The sequence below is a fragment of the Pagrus pagrus genome (genome assembly GCF_965226575.1).
Source record: "Pagrus pagrus genome assembly, chromosome: 13".
Classification (NCBI taxonomy): domain Eukaryota; kingdom Metazoa; phylum Chordata; class Actinopteri; order Spariformes; family Sparidae; genus Pagrus; species Pagrus pagrus.
Genome location: NC_140197.1, coordinates 13263855 through 13290638, shown reverse-complemented (window position 1 = coordinate 13290638; position 26784 = coordinate 13263855). Strand labels below are relative to the sequence as shown.

Here is a 26784-nt window from a genome sequence, read left to right as displayed (position 1 = left end):
TTTTCATTTGTACCAACGGGCACGTTTCTCGGGAGCAAGCCCAGGCGGGTGTAGCTGTCCTACAGGCTCCGTCAGCAGGCGGTTTATTGGACGGTGTGTCCCGGCTGTGGCTCAACTCCGGCGCTGGGGGAGAGGAGACAGAGAAGACGGCTGATTTTTGGAGTTGAAATTTGATTATCTCCCGTCTTGGTCTCGTTTTTTTTTGGTGCCCGTTCAACTTAAGTACCCGCGCTGCGCGTCCGTCCACTGCAGATAATGTGCGAAAACGTGAATTAATGTCAGCGGCTGAGTGTTGGGACGAGTTTCTGTAGCCCTGACGTCGAGGAGGGGAAAAAAACATGTCAGTGAGTCAACAGCTGGAGTGGAAAACACACGACGGATCTCGGTCAGCGTCCACTCTCTCTTCATAGCTGACGTATGGGCTTTCTTCATTCGTCCATTCATTCAGGAAACACAAGCGGAGACAATAAAATCCGCCGTGCCGCCTCAGATTTTGGGCGCTGCTGCTGTGAGGAAGGAGGAAGAAATCCAGCGGTGAGTGAAGGGGCGAGTCATGTTTTAGAGGAACCCTCCATACATCAGTGGAGAAAACAAACTAACCCCCTTTTTTTGTTGTTGTTTTAAAGATGGAGTCCTCCCACGCAGACCCTCGCTGTTAATGGTTAACAGATTGACAAGGGGGCTGTTTTGGAGAGGCAGCAGAAGTTAAGAAGGAAAGGAAAGGAAGGAAGGAGACAAGAAGAGGAGACTGGTGGCGGCTTTAACGCAGCTCGCCCTGCTTAACCCCGGGACTCACGCACGGAAGGAGGGGACGGAGAGGCGGAATGTGGCATCGCCGTTTCCCTCCACTCTGACTGGGTGAGGGCAGTGTCGGGTAGTCGGGGACAACCGGTGGTCGTCAACCCCCCCCTCCCTGGTGTGTGTGTGTGTGTGCGCGAGGGTGGTGTTGGTGAAAACCGGTTTTTGATGCGCGAGAAAGTGACGTGCCGCCCTCCCACCTTCCCGCCCTTTGCCACGAGCCTCTTGTCAACTCCACGGACGAGGCAGCCAAGTTCACATCTCGCTCCCTACTTATAAAAAACACCCCATTTTTAACCCTTTTTTCTATCTATTTATTTTTTAATTATTACCAATTCTTTCGAGTGCCTGTCTGTCTGTCTGACTGTTGAACCCCTCACACCGACTCTCCAAGTCTCGCGGGATATAAAGGAAATAAAAGGGTGAATCTAAAAAGAGAAGGAGGAGAGGGGGAGGAAAGAAAAAAAGATTAAGACAAACAGGAGCCGCCTTTATGAAGATGCTGATGTGTGACCGCGGCGTCCAGATGCTCGTGACGACGGTGGGCGCGTTCGCCGCCTTCAGCCTCATGACCATCGCCGTCGGCACAGACTACTGGCTGTACTCGCGCGGGGTCTGCCGCACGAAGAACAGCGGCGACAACGACACGACCCGCAAGAACGAGGAGGTGATGACGCACTCCGGCCTCTGGCGAACCTGCTGTCTGGAAGGTACGTGATCAGTCTGACTGACTGGCTTGTCTGTCTGTTACAGCCGTCTCTCTGTCCATGTTCCCCTCAACATGTGTCTCTTTCTGTCTGTTGTGTCTGTGTTGTTTCCTGGTGTGTATCCATGAGTGTGTTACTCTGTCTCTGTCCCCGTCTCCCACTGTCTGCCTCTGTCTAACACCAGAGGAGCAGTGGTGTACTCAGTGTGTGTGTGTGTGTGTGTGTGTGTGTGTGTGTGTGTGTGTGACAGCATCCCATAATCCCCGAAACTCAGTTCTTAAGAAGCAGTCCTCTCCCTCAGTTCACCCTCACGTCCTTTCTCCTGCAACATAATAAAAACAGGATATTTCCACTCATGGCGCTCATGATGTGAGCTCTGCTCTCGCTGTCATCACGCTGAATAGCTGAAGGTACAAATAAAGCTCTAACAGGCACAAACACAGGCAGCTGGCGCTGTTAATAGCCAGTCAGCTGCAACACTGACAAGTACCTGGATCTGCACACTGTTGCTGGGACTCACACACAGCGTTGTGAGCAATTTGTTCTTTTGAAGCCATCTTGTTCTCTTGTTTGTTGAGTGTTGACCATTATATTTTGGAGCCAGAATCTAGTGGCCATAACAAGGAGGGCTGCTTCTCCAGGGTCTTACACATTCAGCACACAGGGGTGGTGGTTGTTGCTTGTTCCTGCTGCATCAGTGCCAACAGTGAGCACCACCAGTCAGAAGTAATGGTGTAGCATCACCTGTAAGAATGTAACGCAAGTGCAAATTTCATAGAAGCAGGCCTATGCAACAATTTGTAGCGATATACATTAATCAATCACTTCTCCCCTTACAGTGGACCTCATGGGACCTTATTTCAGAAAAAATGCGTACAGCAGTCATTGGGCAGAGACGAATACATTTTGATTTCTTGACTTCAATTATCTTTGACAAACATCATATGTGCAGTTCATGGCACAGTTCAAACGGGATTAAAATAGATGATTTGTCTCCCTCCGCTCACTGCCATACAGATTTTTTCCAAAAAAGAAGGTCCCATGAGGGAAACCAGAAGGGGCGTGACTTCAGCACTCTATCATTATGTGACGTAGAAAAGATAGACCATCAGTGTTTCTGTTGTTGGGATATACAAGCCTGTGGACGATTCGTCTGCATGCACATTCTCAAGTGCCTCGTCTTATTGCCACTCTCGCTCAGCTAACAGAGAGCAACAGTAGCTAACATTGGTTTAGAAATGCTGTCCGCCAACATGAACAAACGACCGGCTTCCGGTACAACACAGAAGTTCTGCAGAACCCCTTTATAGTTATAATTAAGATTTTTATAAAATCAAACCTCATTTTTGATACTATTTATGGTCTGCATTTTTTCTACAATACCCATTCAATGTAGTTACTTTCAGTAACTACCCAAATAGCAGTTTTTAGTGGTTGTGGCAGAGTTGCCATTTACACACTGTGTTGAGTCCTATTAATGTTGTTTCTGTAGTGAGTTCTGGTTTTGCTTGGTATTATGTCCATATTTATAATAATTTAAGTGAGATGCTGGATGCCCCAATAGATACGTACATCCCATATTTGGATCAGATAGACAGGTAAGATAAGATAAATTAGATAGATTTAAGGGGTTATGTGGCCTTTTTAATAAGCTGCGTTCACTTTAATCGGTAGCAGTTAAACTTTATGACAGCTTTTTTCTATGGCTCCAAACTTGACAAAGTAAATGAAAGGATGTAATAAAGTTTGAGGTTGAAACATTGAAGAATTTGAGTGTGTGTGTGTGTGTGTGTGTGTGTGTGTGTGTGTGTGTGTGTGTGTGTGTTTGTTGGGGGCTGGGGGTGGGGGGCTCATGGATTTGAGCCTAGGCTTTGACCTTGGCTGCATGTCGTCCTCCTTCTCTTTCAACCTTTGCTGTTTTCTTCCCTGTGGAATCTCAAATATGCAATACGTGAACTTTTGAGCTGTTTAAGGGGTTGTGTTTCCTCTTTGGCTAGGTGTTGTGACTCTACTCTCAGTTTAAAGTTAGGTTTAACATGTCTTGGATCAGTCTTGCAACTAAACACACTGAGATGAAACTGATACCAATCCTTGCATTTAGCATTTACGGACTTGGGGAATAGTACCAGAGACACTATAAGTGAGGAGACGAGCCACTGAGAGCATTTTGAAAAGAATAGTTCATAACGCCAGAGATGACACATATCCTGCCCCTTTCAAGCCAAACGGCTGTTTTATTACAAACAGACTGGTACAAATATCAGCCAATCACGCTGTTGCATTGACAGGAGCATACAGTTGAGATTTAAAATAGTTTCAACCAATTTGGTACAGCTTCAGAGCATGGGAGAAGAGGATATCACATTAATACATAGGATTATCAAGAAAGGTGAGGTTAGTCAAACATTAGACGTTAACCTCACAAGTGCTCTGGTGAGATGAGCTGGCGATGTCACGTCGCAGCACTCTGAACTGAGCCATTAAACAACTTGGTGTTGATTATTTTGGGGCAAAGTCATTAAACTTTTGAAGTGTTTTTGATCAGATTGCCTCCAGTGATGTAACTCAGTGGCTAAGTTGCATATATGGGTCATGTAGGCACCAGGCTTTGACAATGAAGAAGACTGTGTGAAATAAAAAAAGGCGATATCTCTGGTTCTGCTGCATGGATTTAGATATTTTTTTAAACTGCAGCTTCCTCTGGAGCCACAAAATGCTTTAAGCTACTTTTTTTACATAAGTACTCCCCAAGACCTATGAACATATTTTAATGTGTAAAATTGGTGGAGCTACCCTTTGAATCAACAAATATGTGATTAATTCCTTAAGATTGAGGGTGGACTCATAGTAAATCATAGTAAATGTTCAGATGCTTCATTATGACTTGACACATAATTCACTGTATATAATTTGACTTTGATCCTCCGAACGTTCTCTGCATAGGGGCAAGTAAACCAATTTCAATTATCATTAAAAAGACACATCGCCTCTGGTAGGGGCATGCCTGTGTCTTTTGTGCGTGCGTGCGTGCCTGTGTGTGTGTGATGCAGCCAGACATAACCATCTCATTCTGGGGGGCATAGAAGGCTATTACAGGGCCAGATGGCACAGGTATAAGGCTTTATTGAAGACACACTCTCATTTACATACACACACATACACACACACTTGTAATTGAATGAATAAATAGACAAATTCTAGGATATTCCCAAGCCACCAAATAAGCACAGCTGTGGGAGCAGAACGCCAAGTTAACGCAATGTCAGCACAATGTCAGTGCATGCACACATGCACACACACACACACACACACACACACAGGCTCACAGACAAACGTACAGTCACTCATGCACACAAATACACCATAAGACAACTAAAGTGAATAAGTTCTCTTATCTCTTTACTCATTCTGCCCATCTTATCCCCCCTTCGCTCATTCCGGGTCCCTGGTTGTCACGGTTTTATAATTCATAAATGCCTCATAAACTGACAGGAAATGGATGTCTCTGACTCGTGTACATGTGGCTTGTACTCTGCCTGACATCAGAGGGTGAGTGAAAGAGAGATGGAGCGAGAGAGGGGGTAGAAAAACATCATGTATGCAGTGTTCTTAGGAAATGTATAGAGCAGTCATGCATATGTACTGCGCAGCCCATTTTACAGTGGCATAGTAAAATGGGCCAGAGGATGAAAGCCTTAAGACTCATCCTATTTTACTAAAGCAAATAGATTTGGATTAGCTAAAAGTGACTGAAGTGTAGGATGACACAAGACAAATGCATTAAAATAGAAGATCAGGTTTGGATTGTGGTCGTATTTCAATATGCAAAATAACAACAACATAAAGCTGAAGACCATAAATCCTAAACTGGCAACAACACTGACAAAAACAGTCTGGGGTAAATCTGAAAGAGGAAATAGAAATACAAAACTAAATAAATGTACTAACTAGGATTAAACTAAGGTAACAAAGGCAGGATTGCAAAAAAAACACAAGGGCAGAGAACACAAGGAGCAAACACGGCGACACCAGAAACAAAACAGACAAAATAAAGATACACCAATGGAGGGAAGAATAATAAGGAACAGGTGAAACTAATAGGGCAATCAAAAAAGGGTGGGAAGAAACACAAAGACAGGAAGTGGAAAGTAAAACATGACATAAATCTACCCAAACAAACAGGAAATAACTAAACTAAAAACCCCAAACCATGACAGATCGGATCTTACCTCTCCCAGGTGTAAATGTAATCTGTACAGTTTGACCACATTCTTAATAATAATAATTAACCAAAATACATTTTCTTTAACAGAAAAATGTAACATGCAAGCCATTTAAAGAGAAACAATAAATAATGTCCCTGAATGATCCATGCTAGCCAACATGGTCTCAAGAGGTTGCTGCTACAAGTACATGAACATAATGAACATAATTGAAAATAAAGCTTTAGGTCCAAAATTGTAAAAAACAAAAAAATAAATAAATAAATGAATTAATGCACTTGACATTACATATCACAAAACACTGAAAGTAATAGAGAAGAGAAAATGCATTCATACCCAAAGTAAAGACCAGAGCCAAAAGAGGAAGTAAAGGAAACCCAAGTCACGTGATCATGTGATCTCACAAATTCATCTTGGCCAGCGACCAGCGAGAGAAAAGCTTAATGACAAAAAAACAATGATAGTAGCTCATCAGGAGTATATTTCATTGAAGGAAGAACAACAGATGGTTCGTCCAATCACCTGGCAAGTATTTTTGTGAAAAATGGCTCCCTTTTTCAAAATACTTTCTCTTGGCACCTTCCAAGATGGTTCTGGTAACAAATCATCTGGCATGTCAGGTTGGGAAAATTAGGAAATTTAACACCAAAAGTGTGTTCCCTACGTGTAAAAGTCTCTGTATTGCACTGTATTGCTTCCAGATATTCAGTAGATCAGCCTTAAACACCAGGTGTTACGGGGTCTATGTTACTGTAAGTGTAGTGCACTCTAACGCACCCTTTATTCATTATAGCATCTTTGTGTTTCCTCTACCCACTAACAGTTAGTGTGTGGTCAGGTGTGGATTTCTGGCATGCAGTGAATGTGTTGTTGTGTGTCTGCAGGTGTACCGAGGTGTTACGTTCCCTCTGTGATAAATGAGCATGAGAAAGCCAGGAAATCAGAAGACAGGGAAAGAGGGGGCTGGGCACAGGAGAGAATGGAGACAGAGCATGAATGAAGAGAGACCAGAATGTGCATGAATGAAGCAGAGGAGAGGGGTGGTGGTGGGTGGAAAGTGATGGATGAGCTGTGCATGGCCTCTGTTTCAGGTGAATCTCTGGGGAGTGTTTGACCACGGCGGGGATCTAAATGATCACCTGGTAATAGAGAGAAGGACCAGGGTTTTAAACAGAGACGGGGACAAAAATGATCACCCAGGTGGCTGCGGGAAAAGAGGAGGATGAAGAAAGAGGGAGGTGGGGGAAGGAATACAGGACAAAGATGGAAAAAATGAAGGAGATTGGAAAGAAATTAAAAAGAACAAGGTGAAAAGGGAAGTTTTTCAATTTCTTTTCATAGTTTGGGTTGGATCCCTTCATTGTGAATGATGCTATTTTGGACAATGGTGATCTTCCAGCATTAAGGAAACTGTTTGGGGAAGATGCTTCACTGTTTTGATGCTGTAATTCCTCCATGCACAAAGCAATACCCATAAAGAAATGTTTTTCTAACAGGCAACCAAATGAAATGTGCCACTACCTTGAGTAAAATTACGAACTCTCAGGGTTTGAACAGTGGAGGAAAAACAGAACTCACCAAAGGTCTATCTAGTCTTACCTGATGGTATCAGCACTTTGCGGGGTGTCCTCTACGTAGAGGAGAAGATGACGTTAGTGTAAAAGAAGCCATTGGCCTTGCAAACACGGTGAGGCTGTCCACCTTGAAGTTTTCTCTACGCCTCATGAGGTGCTTTATCATGCTACTCGTATTCCAAGCCTTACCTGAATTTTATGCACTTATTTTTATCAAACACCACAGGCATGCAGTATAGCCTTACTTTGAAATGTTTGGTGGCATCTGACAGCCAAGTCTAACGGCAAAGCGTGTAATTGACCTGCCGAGCTAGTGAATGTGATGGCTTGCCTCTCCCAGGAGCAAAAAGTTCACGCATTTGTGATGTTACGGTACCAATGACGAGAGTAGAAGATGAGGTACATATTAGGCCGAAAGTCCGTGACAGAAGGAGGTTTGGGATGATCGGTGATTTCATTAATAGTACCTTCACCCAGGCGACCAGGGTTTGAGTCCTGTGAGAAGCAAGTGGTCAATAGTGACTGTTCTAAGCAAGCAGTTCTTTTAAGTGAAACCATGATGTTTTCCTAAACCTAACAAAGTAGTTTTGGTGCCTTTATTCTGGAAGTGTAACCATACATTGCATGTTTGTTATCGCTAAATTACACTGCCATCGATTTCACCACACCACAGACTGTATAGCCATCACTAAAGGTGGTTAGCATGCTGATCACCTGGGCAGTGGGTAGTCCTACGTTGCATTAAATTGTTTGCAGTGATTGGCTGCGAACAATCTTATTTTTCTAGATCTGGGTACAAAAAGGATCAAATGCAAGTATTGTTTAATTGGAGAAGTTTCAGTACCAATTGGTACTGTGGTTGATACCTTTAAGATATTGAATACCAATCCCCAGCCTTACTCATGGCCCTATATCAGTGCCTGCCTTCACTAGTGCTCTTGTAGCTGAACAGGAACAAATTCTCATGGCCAGCTTTCCAAGAAGAGTAAAAGGCTGTTGTATCAGCATGTTTTGGAATGAGTCGTCCACATACTTTTGGCAACATAGTGTGACTGGATCCTAGAAACAAGCATGTACAAAAGTGAGAAGAGATGAGAGGAAGATGACGGGGAGATTGGAAAGCAATGAATGGATGTTTTGGTAATGAAAGTAGAGAAAAGGAAGTAGAGTAAAGAGTGGATGATGAGAAGATTTGAAACAGGGAGAGAGGAAGTGTTTTGGAGAAAGAAAAAGAGAGAGCGAGAGAACGAGAACATGGGTGTTTGAGGAACAACAGACTGAGAGAGAGAGAAAGAGGAGAGGTGTGCAACCAAGCAGAACCTGTCTCGTTCTCTTTCATCAGCCATCACTGTGGAAACTAGCCTCTTCCTCTCCCTCTTTTCCCTCCCTCCCTCCCGTCTTCTCTCTCCTTCGCCTGGAAAGAGGTAATCAGAGAGAGTGAGTGAGGTAGGGACAGAGAGAGAGAGGAAGAGGCACAGTCACCCACACTGAGCTGTCAGAGGCGCTCTGAGGAAACAAGCAGTCCAATTTGCTCTGCTTTTCAACTTCCTTTCCTCGCTCTTGCTCACTCCCTCCTCTTCTTCTCCTCTGTTTTCTAGTTGACAAAACGCTTTATATTCTGAGTGCATGTGTTTGTGTGTGTGCATGTGGCTGGGCTGAGACAGGCCACTCACATGCAGCTTTTGGACCATTCATCAGCTGATTAGGGACAGCTCCCCTGGGAATGAGGCTGTCCTCACCACAATAACTACAGCAATGGTCAATTGTTCAGATACCTAAAACGACCTGTGTTCATGTTTTACTGACACAAACCCATTTTCTCTCCGAAGCAATGGAGAAAGTAGTGTGATGTTACAGCACTGGGAAACCTTGTAGGAAGTTGCTTGGTATGGATTTATGAGTGTATGAAGAGTGTGATTTTTGGCCACACTCGGGACTATGTTGTTGGATAGTGGGTCCACCGCTTTGGTCCTGACTAGAATATGTCAGCAGCTACTATATCGATAGCTATTAAGATTTGGTTCCAAGATGATGTACTTTTTCTAGTGCCACTGTGAAGTTCACATTTATGGTTTTGAGTGGATGAATTGTATCACTTTGGTGATCCCTTCCTTTGACATCTAACGCCATAATCAGATCAGATGTTCAACTTGTCTAATACTTTGATTAATGATCAAATTCCTTTGCAAACTAATGACTTTCCCATTAGACTTGGATGAACTTTGTGTTTAGTGGTAGCTGGCAAAATTAGCATGCTGAAAACCTAAAGAAAGATGTTGAACCTGCTGAACGTTACCTTGCTGAAGAACATTATGTTTGCATGCTAATGCTAGCATTTAGATAAAAGCACTGCTGTGCGTAAGCACAGTGTCACAGAGCCAATAGCATGGCTGTGGACTTGTAACCACGATCCTTCTCTAATCGTAATACAGTACTTGCAGGAAAAGGTCATTTGAATCCTTTAATTAGAGGGTCAAATTAAGTCTGTGTATGGATAATTTTAGAGGGGAACAAACTGTTTTGTCATTAAGTATGGGGGACTTGTTACTGTAAAGGCATTTGGGGTTTTAACTGCAGTATCACAAATAGGTAAAAGCTAAAATCCTTTGATTCTTAATTAAAGTTAGCCATGTTCCTGTAATATTTAAGCTTATAACATTGTATTTCTTCATTGTTTTGTTCTTTCTTCAAGTAGACTGAATCCACTTTCAACATTATTGAAGAAACTGCTTACAAAACAGCCTATTCAGTTTTAATACCTCCGCCAAGGGTGTTATGTTTTTGCCCGTGTGCATTTGTTAGTTGGTTTGTCAGCAGGATTACACAAAAACTACTCGACAGATTTCCAGAAAACTTTGATGAGGATGGGTCTTGGACCAGAATAGACCCCATTAACTTTTGGTGCAGATCCAGATAAAGGGACATATTCAGGACCACCAGGAATTTACTTCTCACTTTCTTTTTTTGTGGGACATTTTCATTAACTTCTCAGGGAATAATGCATAGATCCAAAAAAAAATCTGAATCCAGTAGATTTTAATATATTTCTAATTGAAGTAAAGGGGACGGTTGGGCCTTGGTGGAGGTATGCACTCTACTGAGTGCCATTCTAGTTAAAATAACATTCTCAAGAACATCAAATGCATTTCTCATGATGCACATACAGCTCATGGTTTACTGTTGTGGGAATTCAGTATACACACAAAAGACACAGTGCTCTCCTACTACATTCAAAGTAAACCTGTGAGCTCTCATGTCAATCAACACTCCAGATTTGACATATTTGCTTCCTGACATCACCTGATTTCTTTTCTCCTACCTGTCAAAAAATTCTCATCTCATACTGTATCTGTCACCTTGATCTCTGAATCCATTTTACTGACCTGAATCTTTGCTTACTTCAAAACATGGTATGGTGTTTCTGTGTTTGTTCTGCTGTAGTTTCAGTGTGTGTTGGTGTGTGTATGTTGGACAGAGTTAGATCAAGGACAAGCAGCTGGCACCTCATGCCCAGCTCGTCACAATCGTTGGGGCATCTGGGCACGGTGTTGTTTGTGTTTGTCTCCTTTTTAACCTTGGTTTGAGGCACTATTGTACCTTGTGGAATATATTCACTGTTTAGTATGCACACTGCATTGTGTGCTTGTAATTTCACATGCACAACTAGACTGCTACAGTACGCAAATATTTATGTTCCATTCAGAGTTCAGAGTTGTTCACCTTTGTTGTGATGATACAGTTTGATTGTATCAATATTATGGTGATGATAATTAAACAGATAGGGGAAAGAAGACAGCAGAGAGTGCAGGCTAACCAAAAAGAGTTAGAGAGGGTGAAGTAGAGTGGAAGAAAAGGGGTATGGAGGTGCAAAAAGATAAAGTAAGATGTGAGGTAAAGCTAAATAATAAAAGTGTGTTTGTAGCTCGGCACTCTCAAGAACAGCTAGCAGTTAGTCAGGAGTCAGTGAAACGGAAAGTGTTTCTCCTCTACCTCTCGTCTTTTAGCCCTTGGATTTGCTGTACAACTGTTTTCATACATAATTTCCAAATGTGTGTGTGAGCATGTGTGCTCAACTGTGTGTCTATCTCAGGAGCCATTTCAGACATGGAAACTGTAACATTCATCTGTCTATTTAAGTGTGGCTTTTTGGCATTTAAACAAAGGTCACCATGACATAAATGTTCAGCCGATATTCAAACATGAGCGGCAATTATTATTTTTCTGAGTAATAGTACACGTACTGTACTTCACTGCGACCTTTATTTGGGACTGCGTCATGGAGTCATGCTTCAATAAGAAATGATAGCATACAAGCGAAGAGTGCACATGTGTGTGTCCGTGTTCATATGAGCATGTGTGTACAGATATGTGACAGCAGCAGCATATTGGGCCCAGTAGGAGAAACTAAACCACATGACTCAGAGACACACACAGGATGGCACTCATGCACATAGTGGACTCCCATGCCCATTCGTCGTGTCCCATAATCCCTTGCTGTGGCTGTGGTTGCAGATGCCCTCAGGCCATGTTGACCTTTGTGAGGCAAATGTCTCCTGATAGATGGTCCCACCGTGTGTGTGTGTGTGTGCGTGTGTGTGTGTGTGTGTGTGTTCATTAGTTTGCTGTTAATTAGAGTGTATCCACCTCACACACATACTGAAGCACACCACACACACAAACACACTTTAATATCCATGTATGCACACGCTTTCATGACCTTCGAGGTGCATTGAATTAGAGAAACAGACTAGAGGTGTGACGTAGTGTAGGGGTTAGAGTCCCAGTCGCAAATAAGCTTTTGTGTCAAGTGTACTGTATGTGCAAACAAATGTGTGTTTATGTGTGTGGTTGCTCGTGATCATTAGCATCAGTGTACTGTATGTGAAAGGGCTATTTCTGTGTGGAATTGACACAAGCAGAACAGAAAATTAATGGAGTCAAGCCAGTCTGCACAAATTTATCCGGCAGTGTCCACACCTGTTATGGATTTGCAGGATATTTTTGTCTGCTACAGCATACATGTATGTTCTGTAAATTACTTGTAAATCATATTGATGGATGGATGCTGGTGTGGTCCTTACTCTCAGTAACACTTAAAGCATGCAGTCTGCCATGATATGTAGGCTACAGCAAAATATTGTCTATTTTTGTGTAACAGTGACACTCACTCAAGCATTTCTAATATTTTCCAAAAGACATTCTAACTTAATTTTAGTTATAAAAAAAAACTACCAACACTATATTTAAAAACATATTGATATAATTTTACACTGCAAGAAGGGATGACTGACTGTGATTGCAGTTGAAGGTTTGGCATAATGTTCATTTTTATGGTATTTATTCTACCTAGGGATAGCACAATCCGATCAAAGTACTTTATGCCTTGATTGACCTGCGTAAGAGGCGTTTAGGCTCTAGTTGACCATATTCCAGGTTATTTAAATGTATTAGGAGACATTAGTATATCAGTGCGTTCACTGTTTAGTCTAAAAATTGACAGAATCCAAGCAGTACTTTAAGAGCATGTAGGTTCTTATATATAAAGAAGAATGTCATAAACATATTGCAAAACATTATTTAGAGGCCATCATTGAGAGCTTTGGGTGCAGGTTTGAGTAAAATTTCAAGAATTGAGGGACTATTAAAGCCATTAAATAAATGACTAATGATTGGTATTGATTAACTGTTTCCTCCTGTATCTGGAGACAAACCTGTGTGGGTCTACTTTATTGGTATCTGTTAATCTCTCAAATGGGATCACGATTTTAATTATGTAATGGCTTTGTTATTACAGAAAATGTGTTAAGCCCATATGTATTGATGGCTATTTGTTTTTATCATCCACTTGAGTGTCTTTGAGTGATTTTGCAGTGCAAGCCACATCCTCCTCTCGCTCCATTTCTCATAAAAGTGTTGTGATGCAGATTAGATATTAGCATTTGTTTGATATTGAGTGGGGATGCTGCTTCATCACAACAATTACTAAATGTAATTTTGTATTGCGTCGTTGGAGCCTCTGTGTAGACCTAGACACAACCTAAAACAATTCATTCACATGTTCTGAAAGGTTTTAGGTGTTTTAGATTTTCTCTTTGTCTGCCTGCCTCCTTCTCCTTTGTAGGTTTTGTCCTGAGCCAAAAACCTTTGTGGCATTTAAATTGGCGATTGAACCTGAAGGGCTGATATCATTGAAGTTTAGGTTTACTGCATAATCAATCTGAATTAACATTTGTTCACATATGCGCTGCCTGGGAGAAACAAAGAGAGAGAGAAAGGAAAGCAGATTGAGAAGGTGAATGAGAGAGAGTCGAGGGAAAAGGAGATGATGATGTCAAAGAAAGAAGGTTGAAAGTAAGACAAAACAACACAGGAAACAACAAAAACTAGTTGGAGTGATGTAATCAAACCTACAGTCTGCGACAGCCTGCATGGGCTTTAATTCATGAAACAAAATGTTTCCCCCTTTTCAAACCAGGTCATATACAATACACTATTTGGCACTGTGTGTCTCTAAGTGTGTGTGTGTGTGTGTGTGTGTGTGTGTGTGTGTGTGTGTGTGTGTGTGTGTGTTGCACTGGTTTCTCTTTGATGAGATCATAGACTGGTTGTGACACTTGACATAAGTCTGTGTGACAGCTACTGACTCACTCACTGATACAGCATTTGGAGGTAGCTCTCAAAAACCTCAGTGTGGGCTGAGGAAATATGTGACACCCACCTACACACACACACACACACACACGCAAACACACATTTGGTTGCAGAAATGTTAATGTATTTGCAGACTGACAGTGGTTTCTGTATCTGTTCTGTTGATCAAGAACTGTTCTAGATTGTTATTTTGCTCTATTTATGGTCCATATTTATCTTCCAATAGGCTGGCAACCTTTTCATGCTGTTTCCTTTCTACTAACCCACTCCATGCTTGGATACACCCAAGCACACCTGTGAAACCGAACAGAATAAATATGTATAAAAAATGTATTAGACATGAATCTGCATCTGGGTCCAGATCTGCATCAAAGTACACACATAGTGCTGGACATTTAAAGTGCAGTATTTCATGCCCCTTTAATGTAAAGAAGTCCTTCAAAAGTCCTGGGTCTGCTCCAAAAGTGATTCACTAGTTTCTTCAGCTGTCGTCTAACTTTGATGGATGGATTTGATTTAGGCCTGTCTATCAGTGTATGTCAGCATATATTAGTGACCACGTCATAGTACGTATGACTAAAGATCGCGAGAGCTCAGTCCATAAGTCCAGAGGGAGGACATTTGGATTCAGCCATAACCTTTTAATGGAGGTACACCACTCTATACAATGGCAAAAGAAGAAAATGCATTTAAGTGAAAGTATTAGGAAGAGACCAAAACCAACATATTTGGTTTGTGTTAGCCCCTTTTACTAAACCATTATTTCCAAGTGAAGTGAATTTTCAATTTTCAAGTGAAAGGATATACTTACATTTCTAAGGTTGAAAATTGTCCATGAACAGCTGGGCACTTCAAGTATTAGAAGAGTATAATCAAACAGCAGTATTTGCTGATCATACATTCTCATTATTATGAGGTCTGCCTCAAAATAAACCACAGTGTGTGTGTTCATGGTGATGCAAAAACATGTCACCCAGTCCAACAATCTAACTTTTTGATGTATTTTTAATATTTTCAGACAACAGTGGAGCTCTATGACACAGAGGAATAAGACACTTCTAGCTTTAGATAGACACTGTCAGTAGTAGCTATTCGTTTGGTCTTTTCATGAAATTTGTTTTGTTTTTATTTTAACTGGGTGCGCTGCCTTAAAAGAGCTGCAATGTGTTTGATTTCCTGAAACAAATTTGGGTTTGTTTTCGAGGATGAATGAACTGACAGTTGAAGATAGCAAAATGATCAAGACGAAGTGGTTACTTTGCTATTTTCTACTGCGAGTGCAGCCTTTTTATGTTATGTCTTTGACTTTTCACTTTTTTCTTTCAAGTTTTAAATACAGTAAGTTCCCTGCTCTTAAAGACTTGTTCTGAATGCAAAGGTAGTATATCAGTTTATACTAGAGGCCACATATCCCCATGTATCCTCCATTCCCTGATTATGTGTGCATGTGCTTGCACGTGTGTGTGTGTGTGTGTGTGTGTGTGTGTGTGTGTGTGTGTGTGTGTGTGTGTGTGTGTGTGTGTGTGTGTGTGTGTTTGTTATTGTTTAAAGATTCCCAGTCCGCTGTTTGTTACTCACACATTATCATGATGAACATGCTGACCTGGAGGTCCAAGACAACAGTCTTAATGATTCTCCTGCGTGTGAGTGTGTGTTTGTGTGTTAAGGGTTATTTTTAGCGTACCATCGTTACTCTCTCTAAATAATAGTGTGACCTCATCAGGTACACAATATATACAACAGTGTGTATAATGAGGTTTGTGTGTGTGCATGTATGTGTGTGTCGGATTTAAACTGCGTTTATTCAGTTGTGATTTAGATTCCCCACCACTGAGAGATAAATAAAAGCATCCATCTATCTCTCTGCTCCCTCCACACCATCCTCGCACACACAGCTGCAAGTGTGTGTGTCCCTTCTTTGTGCATCGCTTCACTGGCATTTCATTACACGAGGCTGTTTGGTGCTCTATACATCAGGATGGTTCGATACATTAAAAGGCAGGAGGTATAATAAATTTCCCGTCCGACAGACACGAGGCTGAGCTCTGACTGATGATGCTTTACACCTTAATGCGTCCAACAGTTCAGGCTACAATTACCTGATGTGACTGCAGTCAAACCAGGCCATGTTAATGAATGAGAGCAGTACTCTGAGGTTTTTTTTTCATCAACAATTCCAGTTTAAGAACAAAGCCAACAATGAAGTGATCCTTCTTAAAAGGGTTGTCTGTGTAGCTAAAGCCTGATATCTTATTCCTCTACAGCTCTAGTGTTGTCCAAAAACTATTAAACACATTAATGAGCTGTGCTGCTGCACTGGTTGATATGTTTTTTCATTAAAATGAACATGGGCACTATAGTTTATTAGTCAACATCCACCATCCACCAGCGCACAAAATGTGTATTCATCCTTAGCCGTAAATAGTCTCCAACAAATAGACTTTTCAGAAGTTTTTCGTAAAGTACTAATACTTTTAATGCCGCCGTGCCGGTGATAGCTGTGGCCGTAGACATTATGTTTTTGGGTTGTCCGTTCATCTGTCCCATTCTTGTGAATGCGATGTCTCAAGAATACCTTGAGGAAATATCTTATAATTTGGCACAAACATCCACTTGGACTCAAGGATGAACTAGAATTTGGTGCCAAAGATTACATTTTTGTCCATTACTCAATTCATATGATTATTATGAAACATGTTTTAAATGGCTATTGGTTAACATGATTTAGCTGGCCATTATTCAACACCATAACTCAGGAACAGCAACTTGACTGGTGTGCGGAGGTATACAGCTGCAAGGCGGTGATTCTAGTTAAAAAATGAGACTACATAAACTTTTTAGGAATTAAACTATATACTAGTCACTCATTTATAAAGATTATGTCTTCAACAGAAATGGGTGGGCCGAGGGCCACAGATAGGGTGGGGAAGTATTTAAAACCAGTTAGCACATTGTCAGTTTTGGTCTTTTTATAGAATTTCTTGACAATAAATAGAAAAATATAAAATAGCACCAGGGTTATTCTTTAATATTAATTAGCTGATAATTATTGGTGTGGTTAATGTAATGTTCCAGTATGTAGGATTTAGTGGCATCTAGTGGTGAAGTTAACATCGCTCATCTCACCCTCCCCTACGGTAGCTGCTAAAAACACAAAAGGCCCCTCACTAGAAATAGGCGGTGCACCATGGAAGAGGACTTGCTCCCTGTTTGGATATAAAAGCAACAAAAACACAAAGATGCTTAGTTTCAGATGATTATACACTAATGAAAACATAAATATGAGTATTTCATTCCATTTCTGCAAATATATCCCCCTAAATCCTACGCACTGGACCTTTAAAGGATAACTACCGTTTTTTACAACCTGGACCTTATTTCTAGCAAAATATATGATCATTTACTCACCCAGATAACTTTGGTGTCATTTGGCGTCGTTCGGACGAAATTAGATCGGTAAAAAAAAACGGTAGTTATCCTTTAAGGCTGGAAGCAATGATTATTTTCATTATAGATTAATCTGGTGATCACCACTGTACAGGACAGACTGGAAAGGGGAATACAGACACAGATTTTTAAAATGCAGCCATTTTGAAATCGTTTGGGTTTCTGATATTCCTTTTAGTCGAACCAGCTTTTTCAACCAAAAACAGAACCATTGATAAAAGTATGAAAAGACAAGGATTACAGCAGTCCCTAAAACGGTGTGCAAAGAAGATACTGTACAGATATTTGTGTGTATTAAAATGTAGAATAACAGACTTTTATTCATATGAAAATGTTATAGATTTATTAAATATAGATATCAAACATTGTATAAATGTCTTTTTTGTCAATCAGAGTCTCAGTCAGAATGAAGTCACTGACTGCATGAGCTGGATGAATCAATTTATGAATGATTTTCTGAGTGTGGGTACTGGAAAGAACCTCTTCATATGCAAATAAGTAATTAGGTTGAGTCGCTTGTTGTTCATCGCCAGCCTCCACCCTCCCATTTCTCTCTCATTCTGACGTGTCGTTGTGCCACCAGAACCTCTTTCAACCACCACTTCCTCTCTCTTCATCCTCCTTCATCTCGCCTTCTCTCCTCTTCCCCTTCATCCCTCCTCGGCCACCCCCCATCTCTCTCTCTCTCACACACACACACACACACACACACATCCCCTGTGGTGTTGACCATGTGTGAATGGGCCTGAATGATGGGTGGGAATTAAGCTGTGCGTGTGTGTGTGTGTGTGTGTGTGTGTGTGTGTGTGTGTGTGTGTGTTTGAGTAGGAGTTGTACTAAGGGGGATGAGTCACTCTCTGCCTGACACACGGCACGCTTGTAGGAGACTGCATCCTAGTCAATACAACACACACACACACACACACACACATGCGCACACACACAAACTGACATACGCTAATGTAAAGGCTTTTACTTACATGCATGATTGATAGTGTTCATATATCAGTTTAATGAGCTTTGGTGATGTGTGTGTGTACACTTGATGTCTGTATTTTAGTGTGTGTTTTTGTATTCATAGTGGTAATTGTGGGTTCGTGTGTGTGTGTGTGTGTGTGTGTGTGTGTGTGTGTGTGTGTGTGCGTGTTGGGTGTGATAAGGCTTTTCATTGGTGTTTCCCACACATGCCCTGGAGGCTACAGCTCTGTCCTGGATCATCTGTCATCTCTCTCTCTCTCGTTCTCGTGCTATCTTTCTTGCTCGCTCTTCTGCTGGTTTTCCTGCTGTTCACCTACATGTATGTATATATGATGTGTACATGTTCACTGTCCAGAAAATGTGATACGATGCAGTACAATCACACAAAAAGATTACTTACTGATTATTGATTGTCAAAAAGTCCAACATCAGTCAATCAATAGCTGTGTTTTCCTGACTAAGTGGTTAATCATTTAACAAAAGATAATTGACTGATTCATTTTAACCTAGTGCTAACTCTAACCATACATTATTCTTGCTGTGTAGCTACTATATCTGACTAGCTAACAGCTGCTATCATAACATCAGAACAATTTTGCATTTAAGGCATTTGCAGTGCAAGGCACGCAGCTGTGACCATTAAGGAAGTATGTCAGCAAAACCCTGTTGAAAAATACCGTCCCATCTTGGATTATTGCTCAGAAAGTAACTCTTAGGATGTCAGGATGTGATGGAAAGAGAAAAAAAGCAGCCACTCATTCAAAGGTTTGGAAATATATTCTGGTTTAAATTCATCTTGACCTCCACTGACAATTTATCAATTTGTTCTATTTTAATTCAGTGTGTGTGTATGTGTGTGTGACTGCGTGTGGGTCTCAAAGTAATCCAATTATATCTATCTCATGTGTAACAAAACAGATCTGAGCTAATGTGTGTTCCCTCTCTGCAGGAACATTCAGAGGTGTGTGTAAGAAGATCGATCACTTCCCAGAGGACGCTGACTATGAAGCCGATGCTGCTGAATACCTCCTCCGTAAGTTCAATATGACACACAACAAGCACACGTTGCAATGTTCATAACCAGCCTTAGATATCACTGGCCCGCCTCTGACCCTCTAACCTGTTAAGTATGTGAGGAGCCTAAATAAGCCATGTAGACGTGGTGATATGTTTCTGACCCATTTTAAGTGCATTTTTATCAGTCAAAACCTTTTTTTTTTAGGATCATATTATTTGACATTTTTAGCGTCACTACCACTAAAAATCTCAAAAATGGCATTATGTTCTTTGTTCCATCTGCTGTTGTGATAGCATAAAAAATACTACAACCACTAGAGAACAGATACAAACGCCTTACATTATAGACCATTGACAATAAACGTATCCCACAACATTGTTTTCTTATCATCTGGCCCCATTTAAACTCCGTCTTTCTAAATCTGGGATATAGAAAGAGATCAAATCACTACATCACTTCTATTTTCTTTACTAAACAGAAAGTTAAGTTTCTCTCCTGTACCGAACTAAGTTGAGCTTAATTACCCCCATTGACTCGTCATAAAGCACACGTCATTCAAACTCGACTCGCTGCTGATGTCCGAGTCTCTGTCGCTGACAAGCTCTAGCCAAGGATAGCCAGGAAAGAGCAGCAGTTGTCTGTTACTCTGGTGATATGCTGCCCCCTATGTTTTTGGAACAACCTTCAAATTCTGGCCATATGCTACAAATGGCACTTTATTTATGCACATAATGGATACATACATGTTATGATGCAAAAAGACTGAACATAAGGCTGTACAGTATGTTGCACAATCTCAGGATCCTCACCATTTCATCATGCAGTGTACAGGCTAGTTATTCTTAGTATTATAGCTAAGTATGATAAGGAAATATGTAAGCTGTATTTCATTCTAACATAAACCTGTTGTGAACTTGTCCTAGATAGCTTAGAAATAAACTGTAGCCCCTCAAACTGATGTTAGTTAATGATGTGCATTCTCCTTGGCCCTGGTATTAACGTTGTGTTACTCCAGCAGGTAGTAAGATAGTTACTATCTTAGTAGCGTACAACGCAGTTTAGAAGAAAGATTTAGAGAAACATCGAGTTGTGTTCATCCAGCAGAGAGGAAATCGCTGCAGACATGATAGAACTATCTTGCATCACATTGGCTGGGAAGAATAAATAGTAGCTACAAGGAACAAGAGAGAGGAGATAGATGAACAAAGAGGGTTTAATGGAAACAACAAGAGATATAAACAGATGGTAGGGTTTTATCAGCAAGCACATGAGAAAAATGAGGAAAAAAAACATCGGCGTGATGAGAAAATGACGAAGGATAAAGGAGGGAGTGCGTTGTTATTTCCAGAAAGAGTAATAGGACAGAGGTAAACAGGATGCAGCCACAGAGATAAGGAGAGGATGGTGAGCAGGGAGGAGGGGGCTCTGTCTGTTCCTTCTTCCACAGTAAACACAGAGTAAAGATGGACGAAGCGAGGAAAATGCAACAACAACAAGGAGAAAAAAAAGGGAAAATGGATTCAGCCTGTGCTTCTTTTTCATTGCTCCACTGAACACGGAGCAACATCCCCAGAGGCAGCCAATTAGATCGCAGGCCTCAGAGCTGGCCAGCCAATGGGGAGGGGGGACCTAGTGACCGGCATTTCATACAGCCCAGGGGTGTGGGCCACAGGGGCGGGGCTTATACGCTAAAACCACGCAACGCAACTGGTCACTGCAGCTGTCAGTCATGCTGGAGATGTTTTGGAACGCAGGAAGCGTAAAGAAAACAGATTCACATTCAGACGCAGAAACACAAACATGTCGGGAGGATTTCAATTATTTTATTTTTAAATGATACACCTGTAATGTATGAATGCGCATCAGCTGTTATCGGGAAAACAGCACACGGCTCAGTTCTGCACGACAAGCTGTTTGTAGATATCCTTCAATATGGTGTCACATCATGTACACATATGGGCTTCTGACAAATACTTCACTCCTACTGCAGCCTCGCTTTCATTTTCATCATCTCTGCGATTCATTATTTTTGCCTTGCATATGTGTCAGTGCGACTCTCCATCTGTCTTGGTTTTAGTCCATCTTTTCCCTCTACATCTCTCTCTCTCGCTCGCTCGCTCTCTGAAGCGAGGCCTCTGAATGCTTTAACATGTTCTGGATTCAGACTCAGTCAAGCATGCAGCAGCACACTGGCCCGTGTGTGTCTGTGTGTGTGTGACACATTTTTCATTGTTTTAGCAATTTGTTTAGCAGAGTGGATCGTAACATAAAAAATGACAATGAGGTTAAAGTACTGACCGTTGGAGGAACAGTGTAGGAGTTTTGATGGTTTAAGTCAATTTGACCAATTTTGTGCTCTTAAATAGGGAGTGAGGGCCACATTTACAAACACTGTTCACCCAATATGTTGCTTTGTTTTATCACTTCATCTTCTTTTACAAATATTGTAAATATGATTATATACCATCCGCTATTTTGCAACCCAGTCGGCAGAATGAATGTTCGCAAACGTTTCTGCAATCCACAGATATGTTGCAACTTTACGTTTCTTTAGGTTTAATTTTCAATTTTATCTTGTGACAGCGCTGTCTTCTTCCTGTGTGTGTGTTTGTGTATATAGGTGCTGTGCGTGCCTCCAGTATCTTCCCCATCATGAGCGTGGGTCTGCTGTTTCTCGGAGGGCTCTGTGTGGCCGCCAGTGAGTTTTACCGGAGCCGGCACAACGTCATCCTCAGTGCGGGAATCTTCTTCGTCTCTGCAGGTGAGTCTGCGCTGTGTGTGTGTCTTTTTTCTACAACTATAGAACATAAAGTAGGTCCTGCTGTTAGAGCATCTTAGCTGCCATACCAGCCAAATGACCTGACTAAAATATTTCTAATCTTCAAGAATTTCCATTATTTTGATTTAAATGCTGCATTTGAGATCGGAGCGACGGGCTACGTGTGTCTAGTTTTGTTACTGTGCAGCCACTTCCAACAGAGGATGAACCGCGCTCAAATATTTGTAGAAGAAGCCCGTCAGGCATCTAAAGCACACAGAAGTGCCTGTGTGAGAAGCCGGAGTGTGGAAATTTGGTCACAGCAGCTGATTAATCAATCAGCAAAAATACCACAATGCCGCTGTGATGCGCTGTGAGGGTACGCACACATACATACTCACACACATCATCTATCACATGGATGCTGACATTTAGCCTCTCAAAAAACACACACACTTACACTCTCGCCCCTGACGCACACACAAAGGGTTGTAATTGCTGTTTAGTGGGATGTGTAGGGTCCCATTGGGTTTTGTAGTAAATTCATGGAGCCAAATTGGTAATTATTTACCACAATAGTGCGAGGCTGATTCTGGTTAATTACTGCTGGCTAATTGTCCCCATTCTGTGCGTTCCACCACGCTGCATGAGTACTGTATTCTGGACTAATGATATGGAATAAGAGAGCCCAGCTGTGTGCAATGACTCTCTCCAAAGCTTCCATCAGGCTCCAGTGCGACTCTCTGATACTTTCCTCCCGCTTATCATTCACTATTTACTCTCACTAATCTGCCACTCTTAGCCACAGTAGTGGTGTGGCAGTATGGCAGTGCCAGTCAGACATCCACGTGCCCCTCTGGATTCTTTGTAAGATGGTCCCATTTCTTGAGTTGGAAAGCCGTCGTTCTGGCTTCGATGCGCTGAATGTGAAAACAACATGTAGCGTGGCTACAGCTTTTTATTGATTATTTTCCATTAAAGGAGCTCCATGTAAGAATTCTGGCTTTTTAATTAAATTAAATTAGATGAAATTATCAACACAATGTGACCTGGTCCTCTGAGCTCCCAATCGGACCACTAGCTGCACAGCTAACTGAGCTAATGGCAGCTACAATTAGCAGCAGTTAGAGGTTGTTCTGGTTACACGCCCTATTTTTTAACTGTGTATTGATCTGTACATCATTTGATTTACAGACCAACCTCTGTCTCTGACAGTTACTGACATTGTGTTCTGTTCTTATTGTTTTTGTCTAGACGAGTGGGTCGATCTCACACCGTTTCCGCTCCCATCTCTTATTATCTTTCTCTTTCTTTTCTATCTTCCAGGGCTCAGTAACATCATAGGAATTATTGTCTATATCTCAGCCAACTCGGGTGACCCGGGCCAGAGCGACAGCAAAAAGTCCTACTCCTACGGCTGGTCCTTCTACTTTGGCGCCCTCTCCTTCATCATGGCAGAAATGGTGGGCGTTCTGGCCGTGCACATGTTCATCGAGAAGCACCGCAAGCTACGGGCCAAGTCCCGCACTGAGCTCATCAAAAAGTCCGCCTTCAGCCGCATCCCCTCCTACCGCTACCGTTTCCGACGTCGCTCCAGCGTTCGCTCTTCTGAAGCCCCCAGCCGCGACGCTTCACCGCTGGGGAAAGGCGGCTACACGGGGCCCGCCGCCTCCGAGATGCCCATGTACACGCTGAACCCACGCGAGGCAGGAAACGCCGGCACCAAGGCTGGTGGCGGCATGGGCGGGCTGCTCAACTCAGAGAGGGAGTTCCTTCAGAGCAGCACGCTCACTAAAGACTACAGCAAGGACCCCAACCGCAGGACCACGCCCGTGTGAGGGGCGCTGGCTGCAGATGTATCGCCCAATCAAAGTATCAAAGAGAAGGATGATGAGAAACACAGGGGGAGTGCGAGCGAAAGCAGGGGACACAGGGTTACTGGGTGGGAAAAGGGGTTTGCTAAACTTTGACTGTGAACTGTGAACTTTTAGCCTTCGAACTGTGAATCCTGAGCCCTGTGAGAGTTTCAGTGCGTGTAGCAGGGTCGGTTTTGACGGAGAAGTTGTTCCCAACTCCACTTTACCACATATCACTGTAGTTATACCTGTAAATCCTTACATATGAAGGCACATTCAATTTATGCTCATAAATTGACTTCCTGGCTTTTGAAACGGGATTTAAAAGCATATCGTAAGTGGTTTGCTGTTTGGGGCAACTTCTCCTAAAATAATGTGAACTAAAGGAGAAGAGGAAAGAGGTCGAGAGACTCCGTGTGACCTTTTGACCTCTGTCCTCCTGACTTTTTGGATAGCAGCAGAGTTGGATTAGTGCAGGGAACAGCCGTCGAGCTCCGAGCTGTCTCTCTTGAGTACATTGCTGTTTTAAAAGTGCGGAAGTTAACACCTCAGGATCGGGGTTGATTCGCTTTCAGTTCGGCTGGATTCAAAAATATAAAGTGAAGATGCAGTTTGTCCATTTAATGGCAGCACAGTTGTGGCACTAGTTATTATTTTCTAGACATATTGTATATAAACTCCTTTCATATCGATTGATTGATTTGACGACGGAGAAGCTCACTTCATAACCGACCGAACTGAAACTGAATCGAGCTCATTCCTGCCAACATTTACCCTCATCTCTCTGATCCCCGGTCAGTTGTTAAACCTGCATAGTGGTTTTTTGATGAAGTACACTGACTACAGATCAGCTGTTAGGGGGGAAGAATGGTGTGACTCAACAAAACTAATCAATCTCTTTTAGATGGTAACGTTACATCATTGGTGCTTCCTTTGACCCCAGCCACACCAGTCATCTCGATTTATTTTTTTTCACCTAAAACTTAAAGAGATGATCAAAATATTTGTCTGTCTTCACTCGTCACCTCTCACCTTCCACATTTTTCTGTGTAGCCCCATGACTCACCTCACTGCCACACCTCCTCTCACCCTGTCTCTCTCTCTTTTAGGTCCTGTCTTCCGTTGGTGTTGCTCGTCTAGACTAGTTAGGTTTTCCGGAGGTTGTTGGTTCAGGGTACTGTGGAGAGGAGACCGCTGAGCTGTGAATATGCTTTAAGGCAGAGCCAAAAAGACATTAAACAAACAGATGGACTTTTTTTTTATTTTTTATTTGCCCACTACCTCTTTCAGATGAATTTAACATAAAGTTGTCTTCTCTTGCCAGAGCAATTGTCAAAAAAACTTTCAGCAGCAGAAATAAACACTGAGAAAATGCTCACTTCAGTCTAAAGTACACATCTCTCTTCTCCAACGGAGGATTTGTTGAAAGTTCAAGATAAATAGATGGAATTGGAGGAAGTCCCATGCATTATTCAGAGGATTTGTGCTCCATGCATCCAGCTGTCACTCACAGCCTCTCCGCCTCTTTATCTCCCTTACATGTGCACATACTGTATACACAATCACACAAAAACGTCTACACATCTCTCACATGTCTCCTACATGTAGCTGACAGTCACGGCCCTATTATATTTCAAACACCTGTTCATCTTTTGCTGTGACAGACACATCAACGCCTTTCCATTTATCTCTCTCTCTCCTGCGCTCTCTCAGATATTTAAACGTAAAAATGCTGAACGGATGAATTTTGCGTAAACTCGGCAGATGTGAGTTGATGTTAGGACGTTGGTGCGCTCTCTGACAAAGTCAGAACATGACAGGCACACTCTTCTGCCTCGATGAATAGTCCTTAGTTTTGCAAGACAACACAGAAAAAGAGTAAGGGCTCGTTTTTTCAATGGAAATGTTAAGAGAGAGTTGACAGTGTTAAACGAGAGACGCAGATGAGGCTTGATCAGTGTCACGAGCCATGTATAGCAAATTTTGAGCAAATTTCAAGGAAATCTTGAAAAGAGTTTGGTCGTGGAGATAACCAGAGGGCAGTTCGCCAGTCGCAAAAGTATTATACCATCGCAAAAGAAGAGGCCGTCAGTCAAACCAAATGAAGTAGAAACACGACGGAAATGACACTTCTGTTAAATCAGATCTGCTGCTATTTTTCTCTCTTCTCTCAGATCGGAAACAGCTGATCAGCTAAATGTTCGCCACGTCAGAACTTATTCGAGAGACGTGTCTCCATCTCCCATAAAGTGCATTAACTATCCCTGTGAATAGCAAAAACAAACGCAAGCGAACGTACGAACAAAAGAACTTTATTGCGAAATTGAGGACGCTTTTTCTAATGTCGCCGTTTTCGATCAATGTTTTCTAATGATATACTTCACTGCTACTTTCTGATCGCCCCAAAACTTGGTGATCCGTTGCTACTGCTGTCCAACGTTGATGAAAATCTAGGCTGTTGCAACACATACAAAGACCCGAAAGGCAACAGGAGTGCAGGAGATCGCATTGAACCATTTATCAACAACACCTGATCACACATACATACGTAGAAGGGGAGGGGTTGTGACGGAGTGAGTAGGAGGCTAAGTAGAGTTGTGGAGAGAGAGCGTGAGTAGCTAGCATAAATGTTAACAGCATTTTTCTTTGTCTTTACCTCCCTAAGCCACCATTGCACTGTTTTGTACAAACTAAACATGAAGCGACACGACGCTGATACCAGTCACACTTCTGAGAGTTATTACCCTGATAATAAAAAGATGTTTTAAACCTCA

The 26784-nt window shown here is 42.0% G+C and overlaps 1 protein-coding gene across 1 annotated transcript; it reads left to right on the top strand.

Moving 5' to 3' along the window:
* Positions 1-26784, top strand: cacng3b (calcium channel, voltage-dependent, gamma subunit 3b). Its single transcript, XM_084371612.1, has 5 exons — positions 1-534; positions 627-1508; positions 19328-19411; positions 22017-22157; positions 23481-26784. Exons 2-5 carry the CDS (start codon positions 1292-1294, stop codon positions 23990-23992), a joined length of 954 nt encoding a protein of 317 aa, XP_084227738.1. The 5' UTR covers positions 1-534; positions 627-1291; the 3' UTR covers positions 23993-26784.

Bases quoted from the DNA above. Each gene is read 5' to 3' on its own strand.
- cacng3b (XM_084371612.1), top strand. From the start codon at position 1,292: ATGAAGATGCTGATGTGTGACCGCGGCGTCCAGATGCTCGTGACGACG. The intron at 19,412-22,016 runs GTAAGTTCAATA...TTGTGTATATAG, and splicing joins TGCTGCTGAATACCTCCTCC to GTGCTGTGCGTGCCTCCAGT. The intron at 22,158-23,480 runs GTGAGTCTGCGC...TCTATCTTCCAG, and splicing joins AATCTTCTTCGTCTCTGCAG to GGCTCAGTAACATCATAGGA.